The sequence below is a fragment of the Bufo gargarizans genome, chromosome 5 (genome assembly GCF_014858855.1).
Source record: "Bufo gargarizans isolate SCDJY-AF-19 chromosome 5, ASM1485885v1, whole genome shotgun sequence".
NCBI lineage: Eukaryota > Metazoa > Chordata > Amphibia > Anura > Bufonidae > Bufo > Bufo gargarizans.
Genome location: NC_058084.1, coordinates 193,517,096 through 193,535,722, shown reverse-complemented (window position 1 = coordinate 193,535,722; position 18,627 = coordinate 193,517,096). Strand labels below are relative to the sequence as shown.

Below are 18,627 nucleotides of genomic sequence, written 5' to 3'. Positions count from 1 at the left end.
AATGGACAAGGGTGTCGTCGCCCCCGTGCCTCCGACAGAAAGGTTCAGGGGGTTCTACTCGAACCTCTTTGTGGTTCCCAAGAAGGAAGGCTCAGTGCGACCGATCTTGGACCTAAAACGCCTGAACCGTTTTCTCCGACTACAGAGATTCCGGATGGAGTCTCTCAGGTCCGCAGTGGCCTCCCTGGAAAGAGGGGATTTCATGGTTTCGATCGACATTCAGGATGCATACCTCCACGTCCCGGTTGCTCCATGTCATCACCGCTTCCTGCGCTTCGCGGTGGGGGACGATCACTTCCAATTCGTCGCCCTTCCCTTTGGTCTGGCGACGGCTCCTCGGGTGTTCACCAAGGTCCTGGCCCCTGTCTTGGCCCTTCTACGTTCAAGAAGTGTTTTTCTTCTCCCATACTTGGACGACATCCTGGTCAAGGCACCCTCCTTCTCTCAGGCATCCGGCAGTGTGGACCTCACCCTGGAGACCCTGACGCGGTTCGGTTGGGTTATCAACCACCCCAAGTCTTCCCTTATCCCCTCCAGACGGCTGATCTTCCTGGGGATGCTCCTGGATACAGAGTTGGCGGAGGTCCGCCTCCCGTCGGACAAGCGTCTGGCCCTTCACGGGTCGGTTCACAGTCTCCTCCGTCATCGCCGCCCTTCCCTCAGATCCAGCATGCGGTTGTTGGGAAAGATGGTTGCCTGTTTCGAAGCGGTGCCGTTCGCACAATTCCGATCCCGCACCTTTCAGAGGGCAATTCTGTCGGCCTGGGACAAATCACCGGGGAGTCTGGACAGGACCTTTCTTCTGCCTCCCCTGGCTCGGGCTTCCCTCAGCTGGTGGTTGCATATCCCTCTAAGGGGGAAGTCCTTCCTCCCACTGAACTGGCTGGTGATTACCACCGATGCCAGCTTACGGGGGTGGGGGGGGGGGGGGGGGGTTTCCCTCCCCGGTCCGTCCAGGGCGTTTGGTCTCTATCGGAGTCCAGACTTCCAATCAATATTCTGGAACTGAGGGCGATTTTTCTGTCCCTCAGACACTGGACCCATCTACTGAAGGGCCACCCTGTTCGGATCCAATCGGACAATGCCACGGCTGTGGCATACATAAACCATCAGGGAGGCACTCGCAGCGCTGCAGCGATGCAAGAGGTGTCCCTCATTCTCCTCTGGGCGGAGACGCACGTGCCGGCCTTATCTGCGATTTACATCCCGGGGGTGGACAACTGGGCGGCGGATTTCCTCAGCCGGTCCACCATCGACCCGGGAGAATGGTCCCTGCACCCAGAGGTGTTCGAAGCCCTTTGTCTTCACTGGGGTCGCCCCGACGTGGACCTCATGGCTTCCAAATTCAACCACAAGGTCCCCCTATACCTGGCCAGGGCACGGGACCCGAAGGCATACGGCGCCGACGCGCTCGTCCTTCCGTGGCGCGAATTCTCCCTTCTGTACGTCTTTCCTCCTTTTCCCCTCCTGCCACGGGTTCTTCGGAGGATCGCGGCAGAGGGCGTTCCCGCGATTTTAATCGCCCCGGATTGGCCCCGCCGGTCTTGGTACGCCGACCTAATGTTGCTGTTGGCAGACGCACCGTGGCCACTGCCCTCCAGGGAAGACCTTCTCTCTCAGGGACCGATCTTCCACGAGCATTTAGGCTCGCTACGTTTGACGGCGTGGCTATTGAGACCGCCGTCTTAACGCGACGGGGTTTCTCCGCGGACGTAATCCGCACCATGATCCATGCTCGTAAGCCTGTATCCTCTAGGATCTACTATCGGGTTTGGAGGTCCTATCTGGGGTTCTGTGAGTCCCGGAGCATCCCTCCTCTCCGATTCTCCCTTCCCACACTCCTGTCCTTCCTCCAGTCGGGTCTGGACCTGGGGCTGAGCCTCAGTTCTCTGAAGGGACAGATTTCGGCGCTGTCTATTCTTCTCCAGCGTCCCCTGGCCCCTCTAGGGCCCATTAAGACCTTCTTACAAGGGGTGGCTCACTCTGTTCCGCCGTACCGCCCTCCAGTTCCTTCCTGGGACCTGAATGTGGTGCTCTCGGCGCTCCAATCCGCCCCCTTCGAGCCTTTACGGGAAGTCTCCCTTCGTCTTCTGTCCTGCAAGGTCATCTTTCTTGTGGCCATCACGTCTCTCCGACGGGTGTCGGAGTTAGCGGCTCTTTCTTGCTCCGACCCTTTCCTGGTCTTCCACCAGGATAAGGTTGTGCTTCGGCCTGTCCCGACCTTCCTGCCAAAGGTGGTTTCCGCCTTTCACATCAATGAGGACATCGTCCTTCCGTCGCTCTGTCCCTCTCCTTCCCACCCCAGAGAACGGGAACTGCACCGTCTGGATGTGGTCAGGGCGTTGAGGATTTACTTGGAGGTCACCGGATCCTTTCGGCGCACGGACTCCCTGTTTTTGGTTCCGGAGGGTTCGCGCAAGGGTTTGGCGGTCTCCAAGGTGGCTTTTGCCCGTTTCATTAAACTGGCGGTGTCTGAGGCTTATCGAGCCAAGGGCAGAGCTCCGCCTTTCGGCATCACTGCTCATTCCACCAGAGCAGTCGGTGCTTCCTGGGCGCAGAGGCATCGGGCCTCGGCTGAACAGTTGTGCAAGGCAGCCACTTGGTCCTCTCTGCACACTTTCACAAAGTTCTATAGAGTGCATACGCATGCATCAGCGGATGCTGCTTTGGGCCGCCTGGTTTTGCAGGCAGCGGTTTCCTGATGCTCTGGTGGTGGTCCGCCTTGGGTTTGTGGTCCCTCCCTTCTTGGACTGCTCTTGAACGTCCCAAGGTCTGTGTCCCCCAAGGAAAATGGGCGAGAAAAGGAGATTTTTGTATAACTTACCAGTTAAATCTCTTTCTCGCTCTTCCTTGGGGGACACAGCACCCACCCTTCTGTGTTTGGTTACAGGGTTATGGTTTGGCGCCCCGTTGGGTTGCTGGTTGGTTGTTCCTGTTATTGGTTGTTTTCCTTTCACTACTTGGACACGCAACTGGTAGCCTCTATCTCCAGGCTGAGGGTATAGCTGATGGAGGAGGGGCTTAACAGTTTTACTTAGTGTCACGCCTCCTAGGGAGCTGAGCTATACCCAAGGTCTGTGTCCCCCAAGGAAGAGCGAGAAAGAGATTTAACTGGTAAGTTATACAAAAATCTCCTTTTCATCAATTAAAAATAAATAAATAGAAAAAAAAGTGAAAAAAAAAAATACAAAAAATGAGTTAATAAAAAGGGAATAATAACCAAAGAAAGTGAAAAAGTGCTCTGGTGATAAAGTGCAAAGTGTGAAAATGAGAGTGCACATGCAAAAGAGTTACATACATTGTTCTGTGAGTAATGAAATGATTTTATAAAGACCATACAGTAATAATAAATCATGATTAGTGATGATGCTTATAATATATAAACCTCAACCTTATGATGCACCAACTTATACACAGCTAATCAGTGTATTAAAACCCCTAGGGATTCAATAATCCCTACAGGATTATAGTGTAAACAATATAGAATATCTTAATAGCAGCCTAATTAATGATATTCTCAAAATACAATAATTACGGTTCCATTCATAATCAAATCAACAATAAATAATGACAATTCATAATGTCCCACAGAGCACCACCCAAGTTATGATCATCCCTACTCCAAATGTCTCCGATAAGCATGTGACCGACGTACATCTTGACTCTAAGTATCCCAAGTGTAAGGAGCTGATACAGGGAGCAATAATCTCTAAAAGGTTCAAAGATAAATCAGTTAGATAGACACCAAACATAATAACAGTTAAAAACAATTGACATTATTAAAAAGCGAAATCCAACCAGAGGAGCACACAGAGAGCTAAAGGAAAGGGGCAAAACTATTGCGTTCATTGCGACCATGTGTTATAGTAGTATGTAATAGATAAATCCATCTGGTCTCCTTTTAGCTCAGGGATTTTTTCCAATTCCCTCCTCTAGGAGAAACGATCACCCGATCGGTACCCCTAAAGCGGAAGAGTGAACTATCCAAGTTATGTTGATCCCTGAAATGTCTAGGAATCATTTGTCGATTATCCAAATCCTGTGATGTATTGCTTGTATTGCTAGTACATGTTCCCTGATACGTATCTTCACGAGGCGAGATGTACTTACCACATATATCAATTTACATGGACAAATGGCCCAATAGATCACACCCAACGTTACACAAGTTATTGCATGTGTAATTACATACAGTTTATTGTGTGAGGGATTGACACAAGCAACACATTTGCCACATCCCTTGCTACCCCATGGGGGGCCCTTGGTACAAAATAATTCTGGTTTAAAAATGGTATAGTGGCTTCTAACCAGAAGGTTACAAGTTACTATACCATGTCTAAACCAGGATTATTTGGTAGCAAGGGATGTGGCAAATGTGTTGCTTGTGTCAACATGGACAGGGTGCAGAGTACTTTTGGGATTCCTCACACAACAAACGGTATGTAAGTACACATGCATTAACTTGTGTAACGTTGGGTGTGATCTATTGGGCCATTTATCCATGTAAGTTGATAAATGTGGGAATGACATCTTGCCCCCTGAAGAGACGTATCAGGGAACATGTACTAGCAATACAAGCAGCAAAGGAATCCTAGGATTTGGATAATCTACAAACTGTTCCTAGACATTTCAGGGATCAACATAAGGCCTCATGTACTTCAACGGGGCTGCAAAACATGTGGACAGCACTCCGTGTGCTGTCCGCATTCGTTGCTCCGTTCCGTAGTCCGCCAAAAAATATAACCTGTCCTATTCTTGTCCAGTTTGCGGACAAGAATGGGCAGTTATATCAATGACTGTCCATGCCGTTACGCAATTTGCGGACAGCAAAACACACAACGGTTGTGTGCATGAGGCCTAACTCTGATAGTTCACTCCTCTGCTTTAGGGGTATCGATCGGGTGATTATTTCCCCTAGAGGAGGGAATTGGAAAAAAATCCCTGAGCCAAAAGGAGACCAGATGGTATTTTTTATTAAATACTACTACACCACATGGTCTCAATGAAGGCAATAGTTTTGCTCCTTTCCTTTAGCTCTCTGTGTGCTCCTCTGGTTGGATTTCGCTTTTTAATAATGTCAATTGTTTTTAACTGTTATTATGTTTGGTATCTAACTGATTTATCCTTGACCCTTTTAGAGATTATCGCTCCCTGTATCACCTCCTTACACTTGGGATACTTATCGGAGACATTTGGAGTAGAGTTGTTGCGATACCAAATTTTTGATTCGGTTTCGATACCATGAAAAAGTATTGCGATACTCGATACCATTCGATACCACGCGAAAAAAATAAACCAAAAAAGCCACGTGCATTCCACATGTTTAAAAATGGCGAATCGCGCAGTTTTTATTAATTTTTTTCTGTTCCGGCGTTCACCACCTAGATTTTTTTTTTATATTTTAATAGTTTGGACTTTTCTGACGTGGCGATATGTAATATGTTTATTATTTATATATTTTATATATGTGAAATTGGGAAAAGGGGGTCATTTATACTTCATATTTTGGTGGGGGTTTTTTTTACACTTTTTATTTAATAACTATTTCCCCCCTTAGGCTACTTTCACACTAGCGTTCGGGTGGTTCAAACGGGGCTCACAAGCGGCCCCGAACGCTTCCGTCCAGCCCCAATGCATTCTGAGTGGATGCGGATCCGCTCAGAATGCATCAGTCTGGCAGCGTTCAGCCTCCGCTCCGCTCAGCAGGCGGACACCCGAACGCTCCTTGCAGCGTTCGGGTGTCCGCCTGGCCGTGTGGAGGCGTGCGGATCCGTCCAGACTTACAATGGAAGTCAATGGGGACGGATCCGTTTGAAGATGACACAATATGGCTCAATCTTCAAACGGATCCGTCCCCCATTGACTTTCAATGTAAAAGTCTGGACGGATCCGTCTGAAGCTACTTTCACACTTAGAATTTTTGTTAACAATATAATGCAGACGGATCCATTCTGAACGGAGCCACCGTCTGCATTATATGAGCGGATCCGCCTCAGACACAAGTGTGAAAGTAGTCTTAGTTTGAAGGAGCTAACGAGCCGAGCAGAACGCTTCCGTCCAGCCCTGATGCAGTCTGAATGGATGCGGATCCGCTCAGACTGCATCAGTCTGGCGGCGTTCAGCCTCCGCTCCGCTCGCCTCCGCACGGACAGGCGGACAGCTGAACGCTGCTTGCAGCGTTCAGCTGTCCACCTGGCCGTGCGGATCCGTCCAGACTTTTAATGGAAGTCAATGGGAACGGATCCGCTTGAAGATGACACCATATGGCTCAATCTTCAAGCGGATCCGTCCCCCATTGACTTTACATTGAAAGTCTGAACGGATCCGCTCAGGCTACTTTCGCACTTATAAATTTTTCTAAGTTATTAATGCAGACGGATCCGTACTGAACGGAGCCTCCGTCTGCATTAATATGATCGGATCCGTTCAAACGCAAGTGTGAAAGTAGCCTTAGATGGTACTTTGGGGGTCACTTACTATTAATGTGAGGCACATGGGGTCCATGCCAAAGACTCCAAAAGCATGCGCCCAGCCTGACATTAAAAATAAGTGACCCCCATCATGTTTAAAACATGGGTAGTGGCAAGATTGGGGTTAATGAGTCACATTAACCCCAAATCTTGCTGGCTGTCTTCCTTATAGATATGGTTTTTGCCTGCCTTTATTTTGAGGCAGGCTAATCATCACTCTTGCACTGGGTCTGGCTGTGGGCTAGGCTAGGTACCTGCTATGCTGGGCTGGCTGCTTTTCAGTCTCACTGACTCTGGGGCTCGGGCTGACGCTCACTCGTCTCAGTCAGACGGCGCAGCACACAAGACAAACGTGAGTGACTCAGTTAGGAGTCAGGACGGAGGAGGGCTGCTCCGCTGCCGCTGGTGCCGTTCGCTGAGCTCAGCGCTCACTCGTCTCAGTCAGACGGCGCAGCACACAAGACAAGTGTGAGTGACTCAGGACGAAGGAGGAGGCTGCTCCGCTGCCGCTGGTGCCGTTCGCTGAGCTCAGCGCTCACTCGTCTCAGAGTCAGACGGCGCAGCAGTTTATTACCTCCCCCGTCCCTCCTCCTCCTTTAATTAAACGCACAGTCATTGGTGGCAGTGATGCAGGCATCTTCAGAGCCCGCTTACTCCATTGGGCTCAGCGGCGGCAGCGTCATAGGAGGGAGGGAATCCCTCCCTCCTTCTCCCTCTCCCGCCTTCTCCACTGTCTTTCTGGCGGAGCGCCATGTTGTGTCATAGGAGATAATGGGCTGCGCAGCCCAGTATCGAAAAAGTGCAAATCACAGTACCGAATCGATACTTGTAAAAAAGTATCGATTGGGTATCGATTTTTCGATACCCGCAACAACCCTAATTTGGAGTAGGGATGACCATTACTTGGGCGGTCCTCTGTGGGACATTATGAATTGTCATTATTTATTGTCGATTTTATTAAGGATGGAACCGTAATTATTGTATTTTGAGAATTTCATATTAATTAGGCTGCTATTGGAATATTATATATTGTTTACACTATAATCCTGTAGGGATTATTGAATCCCTAGGGGTTTTAATACACTGAATAGCCGTGTAATAAATGGTGCATCATAAGGTAAATTTTATATATTTTAAGCATTATCACTAATCATGATTTATTACTGTATGGTCTTTATAAAATCATGTCATTATTCACAGAACAATGTATGTAACCGTTTTGCATGTGCACGCTCAATTTCACACTTTGCACTTTATCACCAGAGCACTTTTTCACTTTCTTTGGTTTGTATTCACTTTTTATTAACTCATTTTTTTGTATTTTTTTTTTTCACTTTTTTTCTATTTATTTTTAATTGATTAAATATATTTCAATTAATTTGTCTATTTCAATGTATGATGACGGGTTGAAATCACTCGTATGTGGGTATATATGTATATATATATGTGTGTGTGTGTATATGTGTGTGTATATATATATATATATATATATTTTCACCGAATAAAGAGGCAACACTTCCAGCTTTTGGTGACAGGGTGACGACCCCAAACTTTATTCCCAGCAACGTTTCAGCCTTCTCACTGAGGCCTTTGTCAAGCTACAACAGTGCTAAAATGTGGGATCTTTATACCCACAATTCATTACAAATTCAGTGCAATCAGTGAAACCACATGTTAACAATAAGGTCACATGACCATCAGACATCATAATATCACATGACTTTCTGTGTACATACCATGTTTACATCAAAAAGATAAAACTATCATAAAACATCTTATAACATCAATCAATAATGTGAATCTTACATCCTAAGTATCATATGTTTATATAAGATGAGCCGATATCCAGTGTTCTAGACCATTATATCCGACATCCAATCTAACTTCAGTGGACAAAAGTGTTCCAAGTGAACAAAAAGTGCTCCAACCATTAAGAGTTAAAATCATCAGTTCATTATACAGCTGTATCTTATTACATAATAAAAACTCATGGGACCAACCGTCATGGAACATCCGAGTGCGCCTGCTTCAGCGTCTCCCAATCCGCGCCGTGCGTCCCTCGTCGACCACCCCACGTGGCCGCGTCATCACGCACGTACCCTGGACCGCAACGTCGCCCAGTGGAACGCATCGCGAGTACAGCGGCCCCGGGGGGAGGGAAAGAGTGGACACACGCTCGGACCGCATCACCAGGCGTCTAGGGGGCGTGTAAGTGGCCATGGTAACGCAGTGGATTACAATCCTGATGGGGAACAATATAGCAACACAACGCACAATTAGTAAACCGACCATTATCAGGATGTGTAGATGTGTCCAGTGGGAGCCACCACCAAAACATCGGTACAAAACCGAAGTGGTGTAACCCCCCAGGTCCACATCCACAACATCACTGGTAACATATGTGCAGATACAATGGGGGGAATCCTTCCCATCTCCTTGCACTATTGATTTGATATACATAGAGACGCCGTCTGGCATATAGATTCCAGGCCAGAGTTCGCGTCTATTATCATCTCAAAAAAACAAATCGATGCTGGTCGGATTTCCAAAGCGTGCGGTGTGTGGCTTTTCATTGATACCCCTCCTTCACATCAACCAATGGTCACCATCAAGCACGCGCACCGGGGTGGTCCATATGCGGTATAGTCCGATCATAAGACAAAGGATCATCACATTTTCATGTTTCTGTCTGTAAATACAAAAAAGAATATATAAGTAAACTCCTACTACAATCCATTCAAAGTAGCACTGTTGTATATCCTCCCCACTTAGCTAGACAAGCATTATCACCTCCACGTCTGATGAGCAAGTAGCACATTACCTATCCACATAATTCCCATCTGCATTCAGCATTAAGACCTTCGGGCCTAAGTGTACATAACTTGTGTATCCACATAATCTCACGTTGTTTCAACTTCTTCTCCCTGTTACCTCCCCTTTTAAGTGGGGGAATATGATCAATCACCCTAAACTTAAGGGTCTTTTCCCTGTGCCCAGCCTCCACAAAATGTTTAGGAGGTACCTTCGTTTTTGGCAGATGGAATACCTGTGATAGTTCATTCTAGTCTTCACGTCACAGGTAGTCTCTCCAACGTACAAGAGACTACAAGGGCATGACAGTAGATAGATAACGAATGAACTATCACAGGTCAAGAAGTGTCTAATTTCAAACACCTTGTTGGTGGCTGGGTGTACAAATGTGTCTCCCTTTAGCATATAACTGCAATTCACACAGTTCAGACATGGATAGCATCCATATTTTTTACGGCCTATATATGTCTGAACTGTGGTTTTATCACCTGCTACCTCTGCTCTGACCAGTTTATCTCTCAGGCTATCAGTTCTCCTGTAAGACATTAGTGGGGGTATAGTGAATTCTTTCACATGACCAAAGTTGCTATTTATTATAGGCCAATGTTTCTTAGTGACCTTCGCTAGCTGGTCACTGCCCTCTGTATAGGTAGAGATGAATGGTATCCTGGCTTGGTCTGTCACTCTCTTGGGGTTCCTAGACTCTGAATCCTCCAAATGTTTCTGGACCAGTTTCTTTGGATACCCCCTATTCAAGAATTTATCGGCCATCTCTGACAGTCTTTTGTTCTTCAAATCCGGGTCCTTCACTATACGTTGGATATGGAGAAACTGACTCCGTGGTAATGACTTTACCATAGGCCGCGGATGGCAGCTTTCAAATCTTTAAAGCTTGTTGCAATCCGTCGGCTTAATGAAAAGGTCTGTCACCAACCTAGTATCCTGTTTTGTCACCATAGTGTCCAAAAATTGGACCTGCTCGGTGGAGTGCGTCAGAGTGAATTGGATTTCAGGATCCATGCTATTCAGGAATCCATGGAATTGGGCCAGCTCATCTTCAGTGCCCTCCCAGATGACGAACACGTCATCTATGTATCTCCACCACCCCAGCACGTGGCTGAAGTGGTGGGACACATAGACGTGTTCAGTCTCCAGGCCCGCCATGAAGATATTGGCATAAGTGGGCGCCATTCCACGCAGTTGAAGGTAGTAGCCATTTTGAAAAGCAAAGTAGTTGTATCTGAGCACTACACCGAGCAGGTCAACTATGAACTCCTTGCATTCATCTGTGTAGTGTGTAGTGACCAAGCACTTTCTGACAGCCTCCACACCCCTATCATGATTGATAGAGGTGTAGAGGCTGACCACATCAAAAGACGCCAATATGGTCATAGGCGTTATAACCACATCGGCAATTTTGTCAAGAAAGTGACCGGTGTCTTGAAGATATATATATTATACACACATTATACTTTTTAGTGATTTATTTGTGAACATGGTCCTATATGAACTTATTATATTGTGATATTTAGGTTTTTATTTCTTATCTATGCATGTGGTCAATCTGAGAGGATTATACATGTGACCGACTTTGCTGGTATCGAGGTTCCAGTGTTTGAGCTGAAGTATTTTGATTTAAATTGAGAACTGACATTGTTGCCCTGCACTAAGATGGCGCCTGCCACGCTCCCGATTAAGTTGACATGTCGCTATAGATGTTTGGTGTCTTACGTGGTTGCTGCCATTCTTTGTTAGGCTGTGCGCAGGCACAAGTAGATACACTCGGGCAATACGTTGGTGCGAGTTCTACCTGGGTGTTGAGTGTGTTGCTGGCGGTCTCGCGGGATCTGGCGAGAGTATGCATGGGCATGCCGGGACTCCACTATCTGCAGGAGGTTTGCCTACACAGGTGTATTGTTTGTATGGTATCAGGGAGGGAGGGTTGGTCTCAATTAATTGGGGTTTACAAGGTTCAGTATCAGCTTGGATAGACACACCCCCAGAAGAAGCGCAGTGAAACGTACTTTGGGGTTTTCTTAGTCCCCTCCAGCTCTGAATTGGCATATGCTTACTTGTTATGTGCTTTTGTCTTTGTACCTTTTTAGCTTGAGTATGGTCTTTTGGACTGGATCGAATAAGGCTGATCCCCTTTCATACCAAACTGATTACTTTGATGTCTGCGTCTGATCAATTGTCCATATTATATTAAGATTGTTTCATACTATTTTTGCTGGCAGATGATTGGCTTTTGACATCTACCAGTTTGGGTATACATTATAGAGGATATGCATACGGATCTAGTCTTTTATATCATCGCGCAACAATGATTTTGCTACTGAGAGAAAAACATGTCATTTTTACTAAAATGAGCGCGCTGATTCCAAATATGAACTCGGAATTTGCCTGACATGTCTAGATTTTAACCCCTTAAAGACCCTGGGATTTTCCATTTTTGCATTTTCGTTTTTCACTCCCCACCTTCCAATAGTCCTAACCTTTTTTTATTTTTCCGTTCACTTAGCCTTATGGGGTAGAATTGAGGAAAAAATGCAATTCCGACAAAGGTTTTCATTTTTTTTCTTTTTTTTTTTTTAAACTATTTTTTAAACCTTTGAGGGGGAAAAAAATAGTTTTTTATAACCATATCTGACCCTTATAACTTTTTATTAGTTATGTGTGGGGCTGTGTGAGGGCTCATATTTTGTGAGACGATCTGTTCTTTTCAGTGATACCAATTTGAAGTGTGTGCGAATTTTTGATCACTTTTGATAAAAAAAAAAATAATATTGGGTAGTTGAAGTGACAAAAATTGGCAAATTCGCAGCTTTTATTTTTTTTTCCTGTTATGCCATTTGCCGTATGCCATTAATATTGTTATATTTTAATACTATCGGCATCTTCCCATGAAGCGATGCCCATGATGTTTTTTTTTATTTATTTATTTAGTATTTTTTACTTTACCTTTAAGAATGAATATATATATATATATATATATATATATATATATATATATATATATTTATTTTGATGTCAAAAATGTTTTTTTTTTTTTTTTGTTTTTTTTTTAGGAAAGCATGCTATCAGTAAAATTGTTTTTTTGAAATGTACAAATATTGCTGACATTGAAAGACCAATATTTCCCTGTCAGTGAGTAGTGGTTTTGTAATGTGCCGTCATGTTTTATACTGATTTTGTAGCTGCAGTCCGGTGTCCCACAATGGTCCCCAGTCCCCAGTGGTTTGGGCTCTTCAGAAGTTGGCAGCTGTACTCTTGTGTGCAAGAGGCATCAGAGATGTCATTGCATTGCCAGAACTTCGTATTGGTCATATCTTTATGCCAGTTAACATGTGTAAAGGCCATATCACTAAACCATATTTTCCAGCTCATCCCTCATGACAGCACCACAGGAGGATGTTCCCCTTTGACCTTCTTAGGACAGGAAACGGAGAGGTTAAAAATGTCCCTGCCACCTCCACCCTCCAGTGTTCTTCCTGTCCCTACAGGGGATAGACGCAGAGAGGTTCCCTGCTCTAGGGTTGAAGAGATTCTACTAGAACTTTCAGGGCCTAAGGCTTGGACTTGGATCGGGGGGGTGTCTGGCCTCTCCTTTCAGTTCTCGAATAGCCTTGCTAACACCTCTCGAGGCAGAGGTCCCTTAGTAGCCCGGAAGCCACCTGGGCGGTGTTGGAGCCTATAGGTGGGTCCTCTGGCGGCCTGGTTTCGATCGTTGGGTTCATCCTCATCCTTCCTACCCTATAAATGGCCGTGCCAGTACTTCCTAAGCTGGAGGTCCACTGGCTTGCTCCTAACCCCCATGAAGGGAGTAATGCAGCTGGTGATTACCACGGATGTAGGGCCTACTGTTTCAGGCGCACTGTGATTACCACGCGCTGCAGGGCCTACTGTTTCAGGTGCACTGAGGGAGTGGCACATATGGTCCCTCTGTACCGTCCTCCTCTTCCGCCTTGGGATTTGAATATAGTCCTCTCAGCGCTCCAGACTTCTCCATTTGAGGCCTTAACTCAAGAACTGAAATGCACAGTGTTTTTCAAAATAAAACATCTTTTACTAAATGAAATACCATATTTGCATTACTGCAAAAGTACAAAATACAAAACTTGCCATTTTCTTAATAGCACTGCACAGAATAAATAGAAGAATGTTTGTTCATTAAAATTAACTTGCCTCCAGCCCCTCCTCCCTCCCCGCACAGTAACTGATGTATCGCTGTGCAGCATAGCGGCCGGCAATACATCCGTGTCAGCCACCTAAAAAGTCAACCATCGCTTTATAAGACGCACTGCCATTCCCCCCCACTTTTGGGGGGAAAAAAGTTTGTCTTATAAAGCGAAAAATATGATAATACAATTGCAGCATTTTTAGGTTGGCGATTGCGATATGGCTATTTATTGCGATTGCTTTGGCTATATATTGTTCAGGCCTACTTGGCAGCCTCCAGTTCCTTCCGGCGTACGGACTCCCTTTTTGTCATCCCGGAGGGTCCTCGCAAGGGATTGGCGGCTTCCAAGGTGGCAATTGCACGTTGGTCTGCCAGGGTTCCGTCCTTAGGTGTCATGGCTCACTCCACCAGAGCGGTGGGTGCTTCGTGGGCTTGTAGGAATCTTGTAGGGGGTATAGCTGCCGTGGGAGGGGCTAACAGCTTCTGTTTAGTGTCAACGCCTCCTAGAGGACATAGCTATACCCACGGTTTCTGTGTCCCCCAATGAAGAGCAATAAAGAGATTTTACTGGTAAGTTTTACAAAAATTTCGTTTTTTAAAGCCGATGTCTAATAAGATTTATTCTTCCTCTAATTAAGTATAGAATATAAGTCTATAAACAGAGGTAGGTCTGTTGGTCAAGGCTGCAGATAAAGTGACATTTTAGAGTTAGGCCTGGGTTCACAAATTATGTCATCAGGAGTTAGTTCTCTTGCAGAATCAAAAAGTTTGTCTGGTTTATTTCCTGATTCTATGAAATTGTACTTTTATCTAATGAGAAATATCTGGGATATGTTGTCCTTAGACTTGTTCCCGCTAAAATTATAATCTGGCACTTTTCCTGCTGTGCTGTCATGAGGGATGAGCTGGAAAATAGGAATTAGATGTACCTGCAATTCGATTTCCAGGGATTCCCTCATGACTGCACCCGTACATTCCCTCCCTTACTAACTACTATGTAAATATTGCATATAAGATTTTCTTATGGTTTTTATAAATCGTTTGCATCCATCCTCGTGTAGTAATCCGGAAAAAACACTGGAGGGTGAAGGTGGGAGGGACCTTTTTAACCTGTTTCCTGTCCCAAGAAGGTCAAAGGGGAACATCCTTCTGTGGTGCTGTCATGAGGGAATCCCTGGAAATCGAATTAGGCCCCTTTCACACGGGTGAGTTTTCCGTGCGGGTGCGATGCGTGAGGTGAACGTATTGCACCCGCACTGAATCCTGACCCATTCATTTCTATGGGGCTGTGCACATGAGCTGTGATTTTCACGCATCACTTGTGAGTTGAGTGAAAATCACAGCATGTTCTATATTCAGCGTTTTTCACGTAACGCAGGCCCCATAGAAATGAATGGGGTTGCGTAAAAATCGCGTAGCATCCGCAAGCAAGTGCGGATGCGGTGCGATTTTCACGCATGGTTGCTAGGTGACAGTCTACTCACTGTATTATTTTCCCTTATAACGTGGTTATAAGGGAAAATAATAGCATTCTGAATACCAGATGCACAGTATAATAGTCCTGGAGGGGTTAAAAAAATAATTAAAAAAATTAACTCACCTTCTCCTCTTGATCGCGTAGTTCCCGGTCTCTTTACTTCTTGAATGATGAGCTGTGGGCTAAAGGACCTGTGGTGACGTCAGATCACATGCTCCATCACCTCCATTTTTTTATTTTAACCCCTCCAGCACTATTATGCTATGCATTCTGTATTCAGAATGCTATTATTTTCCCTTCTAACCATTCTATAAGGGAAAATAATACAATCTTCAGAACATTAATCCCTAACATGCGCGATTTTTCTCACGCGAGTGCAAAACGCATTACAATGTTTTGCACTCGCGCGGAAAAATTGTGCATTTTCCCGCAACGCACCCGCCTCTTATCCGGGCCAAAAATAAGACACCCGTGTGAAAGAGGCCTTACCCATAAGTCTCATTCCTATATTTTATAGGATTAATCACCTTTCCTATGCAGTGTGGCTTACCACTATCTGGCATATTTGGCCATATATGAAAGTGGTTTGTGACCTATAAAAGGCTGCTGTAGTATAATGTTCTATTACAGGCAGTAGGTTACTGTTCTAGTTAAGTTTTTTTTTTTTTTTTTTTTATTTTATTTTATTGTTTTATTCTACTTTAGGCCTTACATTCTATCTGTAAAGTGGTTATTAGACAGTTTTTCAAAAGGGACTCTGCAACCGGAGGAAACTTACTTTCATTCCTCTTATAAACCTGCCGAGATCCAGGCACCAGCTCAACCAGTTCTCAGTTCGTCTATGCAGAAGACAAGCAGTAAAGTCCCAGTAAAAACAGACAACCTGGCTCAGAATCATCAGGCTGATGAAGACCTGCTATCTCAGTATACAGAAAATGATATAACACTAAGTAAGTTTTCTTAGCTGTGTCCTGCATTTTTGAAGATTCTTTTTTTTTTTTTTTATCTGGCAGGAATGTAATACTACAATTACTTGTGTTTTTCCAGTAGGTCCAAAAAGCCATGAAACTTCAAACTTGAATTATTTTTCCCACTCAAGTGTACAGGGTGATATGCCCTCTTACAGCAGCCAAAGTGGTTTTGGAGAAACTTCTACTATAATTGAAGGAGGCTTGTTCAGTAAGAAAAGATTCTTGGTCTTGGGTTTTGTTGAGGAGGATGAAGCTTGCATAATAGACATAATAAAGAAGAATGCTGGTAAAGTATTATCTGCGCAGAAGAGAATCATTGCCCAATATGCTGTGGTGCCTTTACTGGGCTGTGAAGTGGAGGCTACAGTTGAAGAAGTTGTGACTAATGCCTGGCTAGTAAGCAAGAAATGTTTTGGGTTTTTCCCATTTTTCAAACAGTGTTTTTAAAAATGAAATGCATTATTTTTCCCATGCAGTGTATTTGTATTTAAAGAGGACCTTTCACTAGTTTAAAAACTAACTATATCAGTGGGCAGAGTGGCGCCCAGGGGTCCCCCTGCACTTACTAGTATGTCGGGGCGCCGCTATGTTCGCCCGGTATAGGCTCCGGTGTCTGCAGCTCCCTCTGTTGTACTGGGCGGAGTTTAGGCTATGAGCTGTGCGCTACGATTGGCCAGCGCTGCAGCAAGGGACAACCCTAATACAAATACTCCGCCCAGTACAACAGAGGGAGCTGCAGACACCGGAGCCTATATCGGGCGAACGGAGTGGCGCCCAGACATACTAGTAAGTGCAGGGGGACCCCTGGGCGCCGCTCTGCCCACTGATATATAGTTAGTTTTTAAACTAGTGAAAGGTCCTCTTTAAGTTTGTACTACTGTAAATTATTAGAAAAGTAAAGTCACTGAGGACTTCAGCTGCCATACAGGTCACAAAATGCTAAGATGACTTCTAATAGTAAATGATAATTAATTTAAAAAAGAACCTGTCGCCTGGATATTGGGTATAGAGCTGAGGACATGGGTTGCTAGACGGCCGCTAGCACATCTGCAATACCCACGCCCCATAGCTCTGTGTGCTTTTATTGTGTAAAGAAAACAATTTCATACAAATAATATGCAAATTAACCTGAGATGAAAGGTAACCTCATCTCAGGTTAATTTTCATATGTATCAAATCGTTTTTCTTACACAATCCCAGTGACAGGATACCTTTAAAGGGTTATTCATATTTTAGACATTTATGGCATCCCCAATATATCTTATAAACATCTGTAAAAATCCGAGCAAGTGTTGGTCATGTGGGAGGGAATATAACTTCAGTCAGACTACATCAGGTTTGTAGTCTGAAACCATAAATACAGATATTAAAAATACTATTTGCAAGAAGGACAAATAAACAGTTGTTCCAGAGGTGTAACATTTTCATATATTTTAGTAAAGGATGGATTATTCTTTAGGGCTCATGCACACTACCGTATGTATTTTGCAGTTTGCAAAACACAGATCTGCAAAAAATACGGATGTGTGTATTTTGTGTGTATTCCTTATTTTGCAGAACAGCTGGCCCCTAATAGAACAGTCCTATCCTTGTCCGTTATGCGTTTTTTTTTGTGGAACGGACATATGGAAACTGAATGCACATGAAGTTAGTTCCTTTTTTTTGCTGACCAATTGAAATAAATGGTTCTGTATACGGTCTGCAAAATAAAGCGGAACGGACACAGAAAGAAAATACATTTGTGTGTGTGAGCCCTTAGGCAGTGTTTCTATGTTTTTTTAATGCACTTTTTAAAACCAAAGTCAAGAGTAGATTGAAAAAAGATGAGAAGACTCAGTCTTTCCTTTATATCTGTTCTTTTTGATCTGCTTCTGGCAATTACTTCAATTACTGCATCAGAAAAACTAAAGAGCACATTTAGATGCTGGTCTCAATAACCCCTATAGCAGGCGGTGGATCCGCCGGAGTTATGTAGAGGCACCGGCGCTTTTAAATGTAAGACAGCTTCCTAGCTGTCTTACAATTAGGCCATTTTCTATTCCTAAAACAGGCGTAGAAAATGGTAAATGAGATGGGTCTTGTGGCCTGCCCACGTCACACCCAGTTTTTTAGACATGCGTGAGCTGGGACAATTTGCAGAGTGCAGCGCAAAGCTGTGCCACAGTCTGTTCCAGAAATGCCCCTAATTTCTGTTTAATAAATGACCCCCTGAATGTGGAAACCCAGCCCCATAATACTCATTTCAGCAGCTATAGAACATTTTTGAAGAAGCTTCAAGTCAATGACTGAATAACATAAATGTATTTTTTAAAATGAGAGGCAGCTGTGTCATGTGATAGATCTGTACTGCAGTGCCAGCCAGTCTGCCCCCAAAAGCTTGTCAAAATACCAGTTCTTTTCTTCTCTTTTGCCCATGACAGCACCACGAGAGAGAGGATCCACCCCCACAGACAGGAAACCTGCAGAAAAAAAGGGTGGACACTCTAATCCCAATTCAGTGTGGTTTCCTTTCTCTGGGGAAGCCTGCGGTTTCTTCCTTTTCAGGTTCCCTCCCTCTGGTGGTGCTCCTACGCTGACCCCTATAGTGGGCTGAATTTCTCCCCATAATACCTGCCGTTCCTGGGATTATATTGCGGCATCTCTGGTGTGCTGAAAGGGACGGGCAGAGGCACAGCAAAACTCTGGAGGAAGTACTCTGTGTGCCTGAGCATACAGTGC

At 44.8% G+C, this 18,627-nt stretch overlaps 1 protein-coding gene across 2 annotated transcripts in view; it reads left to right on the top strand.

Annotated features, from left to right (window-relative positions):
* The window catches only part of TOPBP1 (DNA topoisomerase II binding protein 1), a 174,870-nt gene that overhangs the window by 71,208 nt on the left and 85,035 nt on the right, over window positions 1-18,627 (top strand). Inside the window, exons 10-11 of one of the 2 annotated variants that reach the window (XM_044293058.1) lie at window positions 15,644-15,888; window positions 15,989-16,305. In XM_044293058.1, the coding sequence (XP_044148993.1) occupies window positions 15,644-15,888; window positions 15,989-16,305 (562 nt within the window). Of the gene's footprint in view, window positions 1-15,643; window positions 15,889-15,985; window positions 16,306-18,627 lie in introns of both variants that reach the window. The other variant, XM_044293057.1, reaches the window with a different exon arrangement.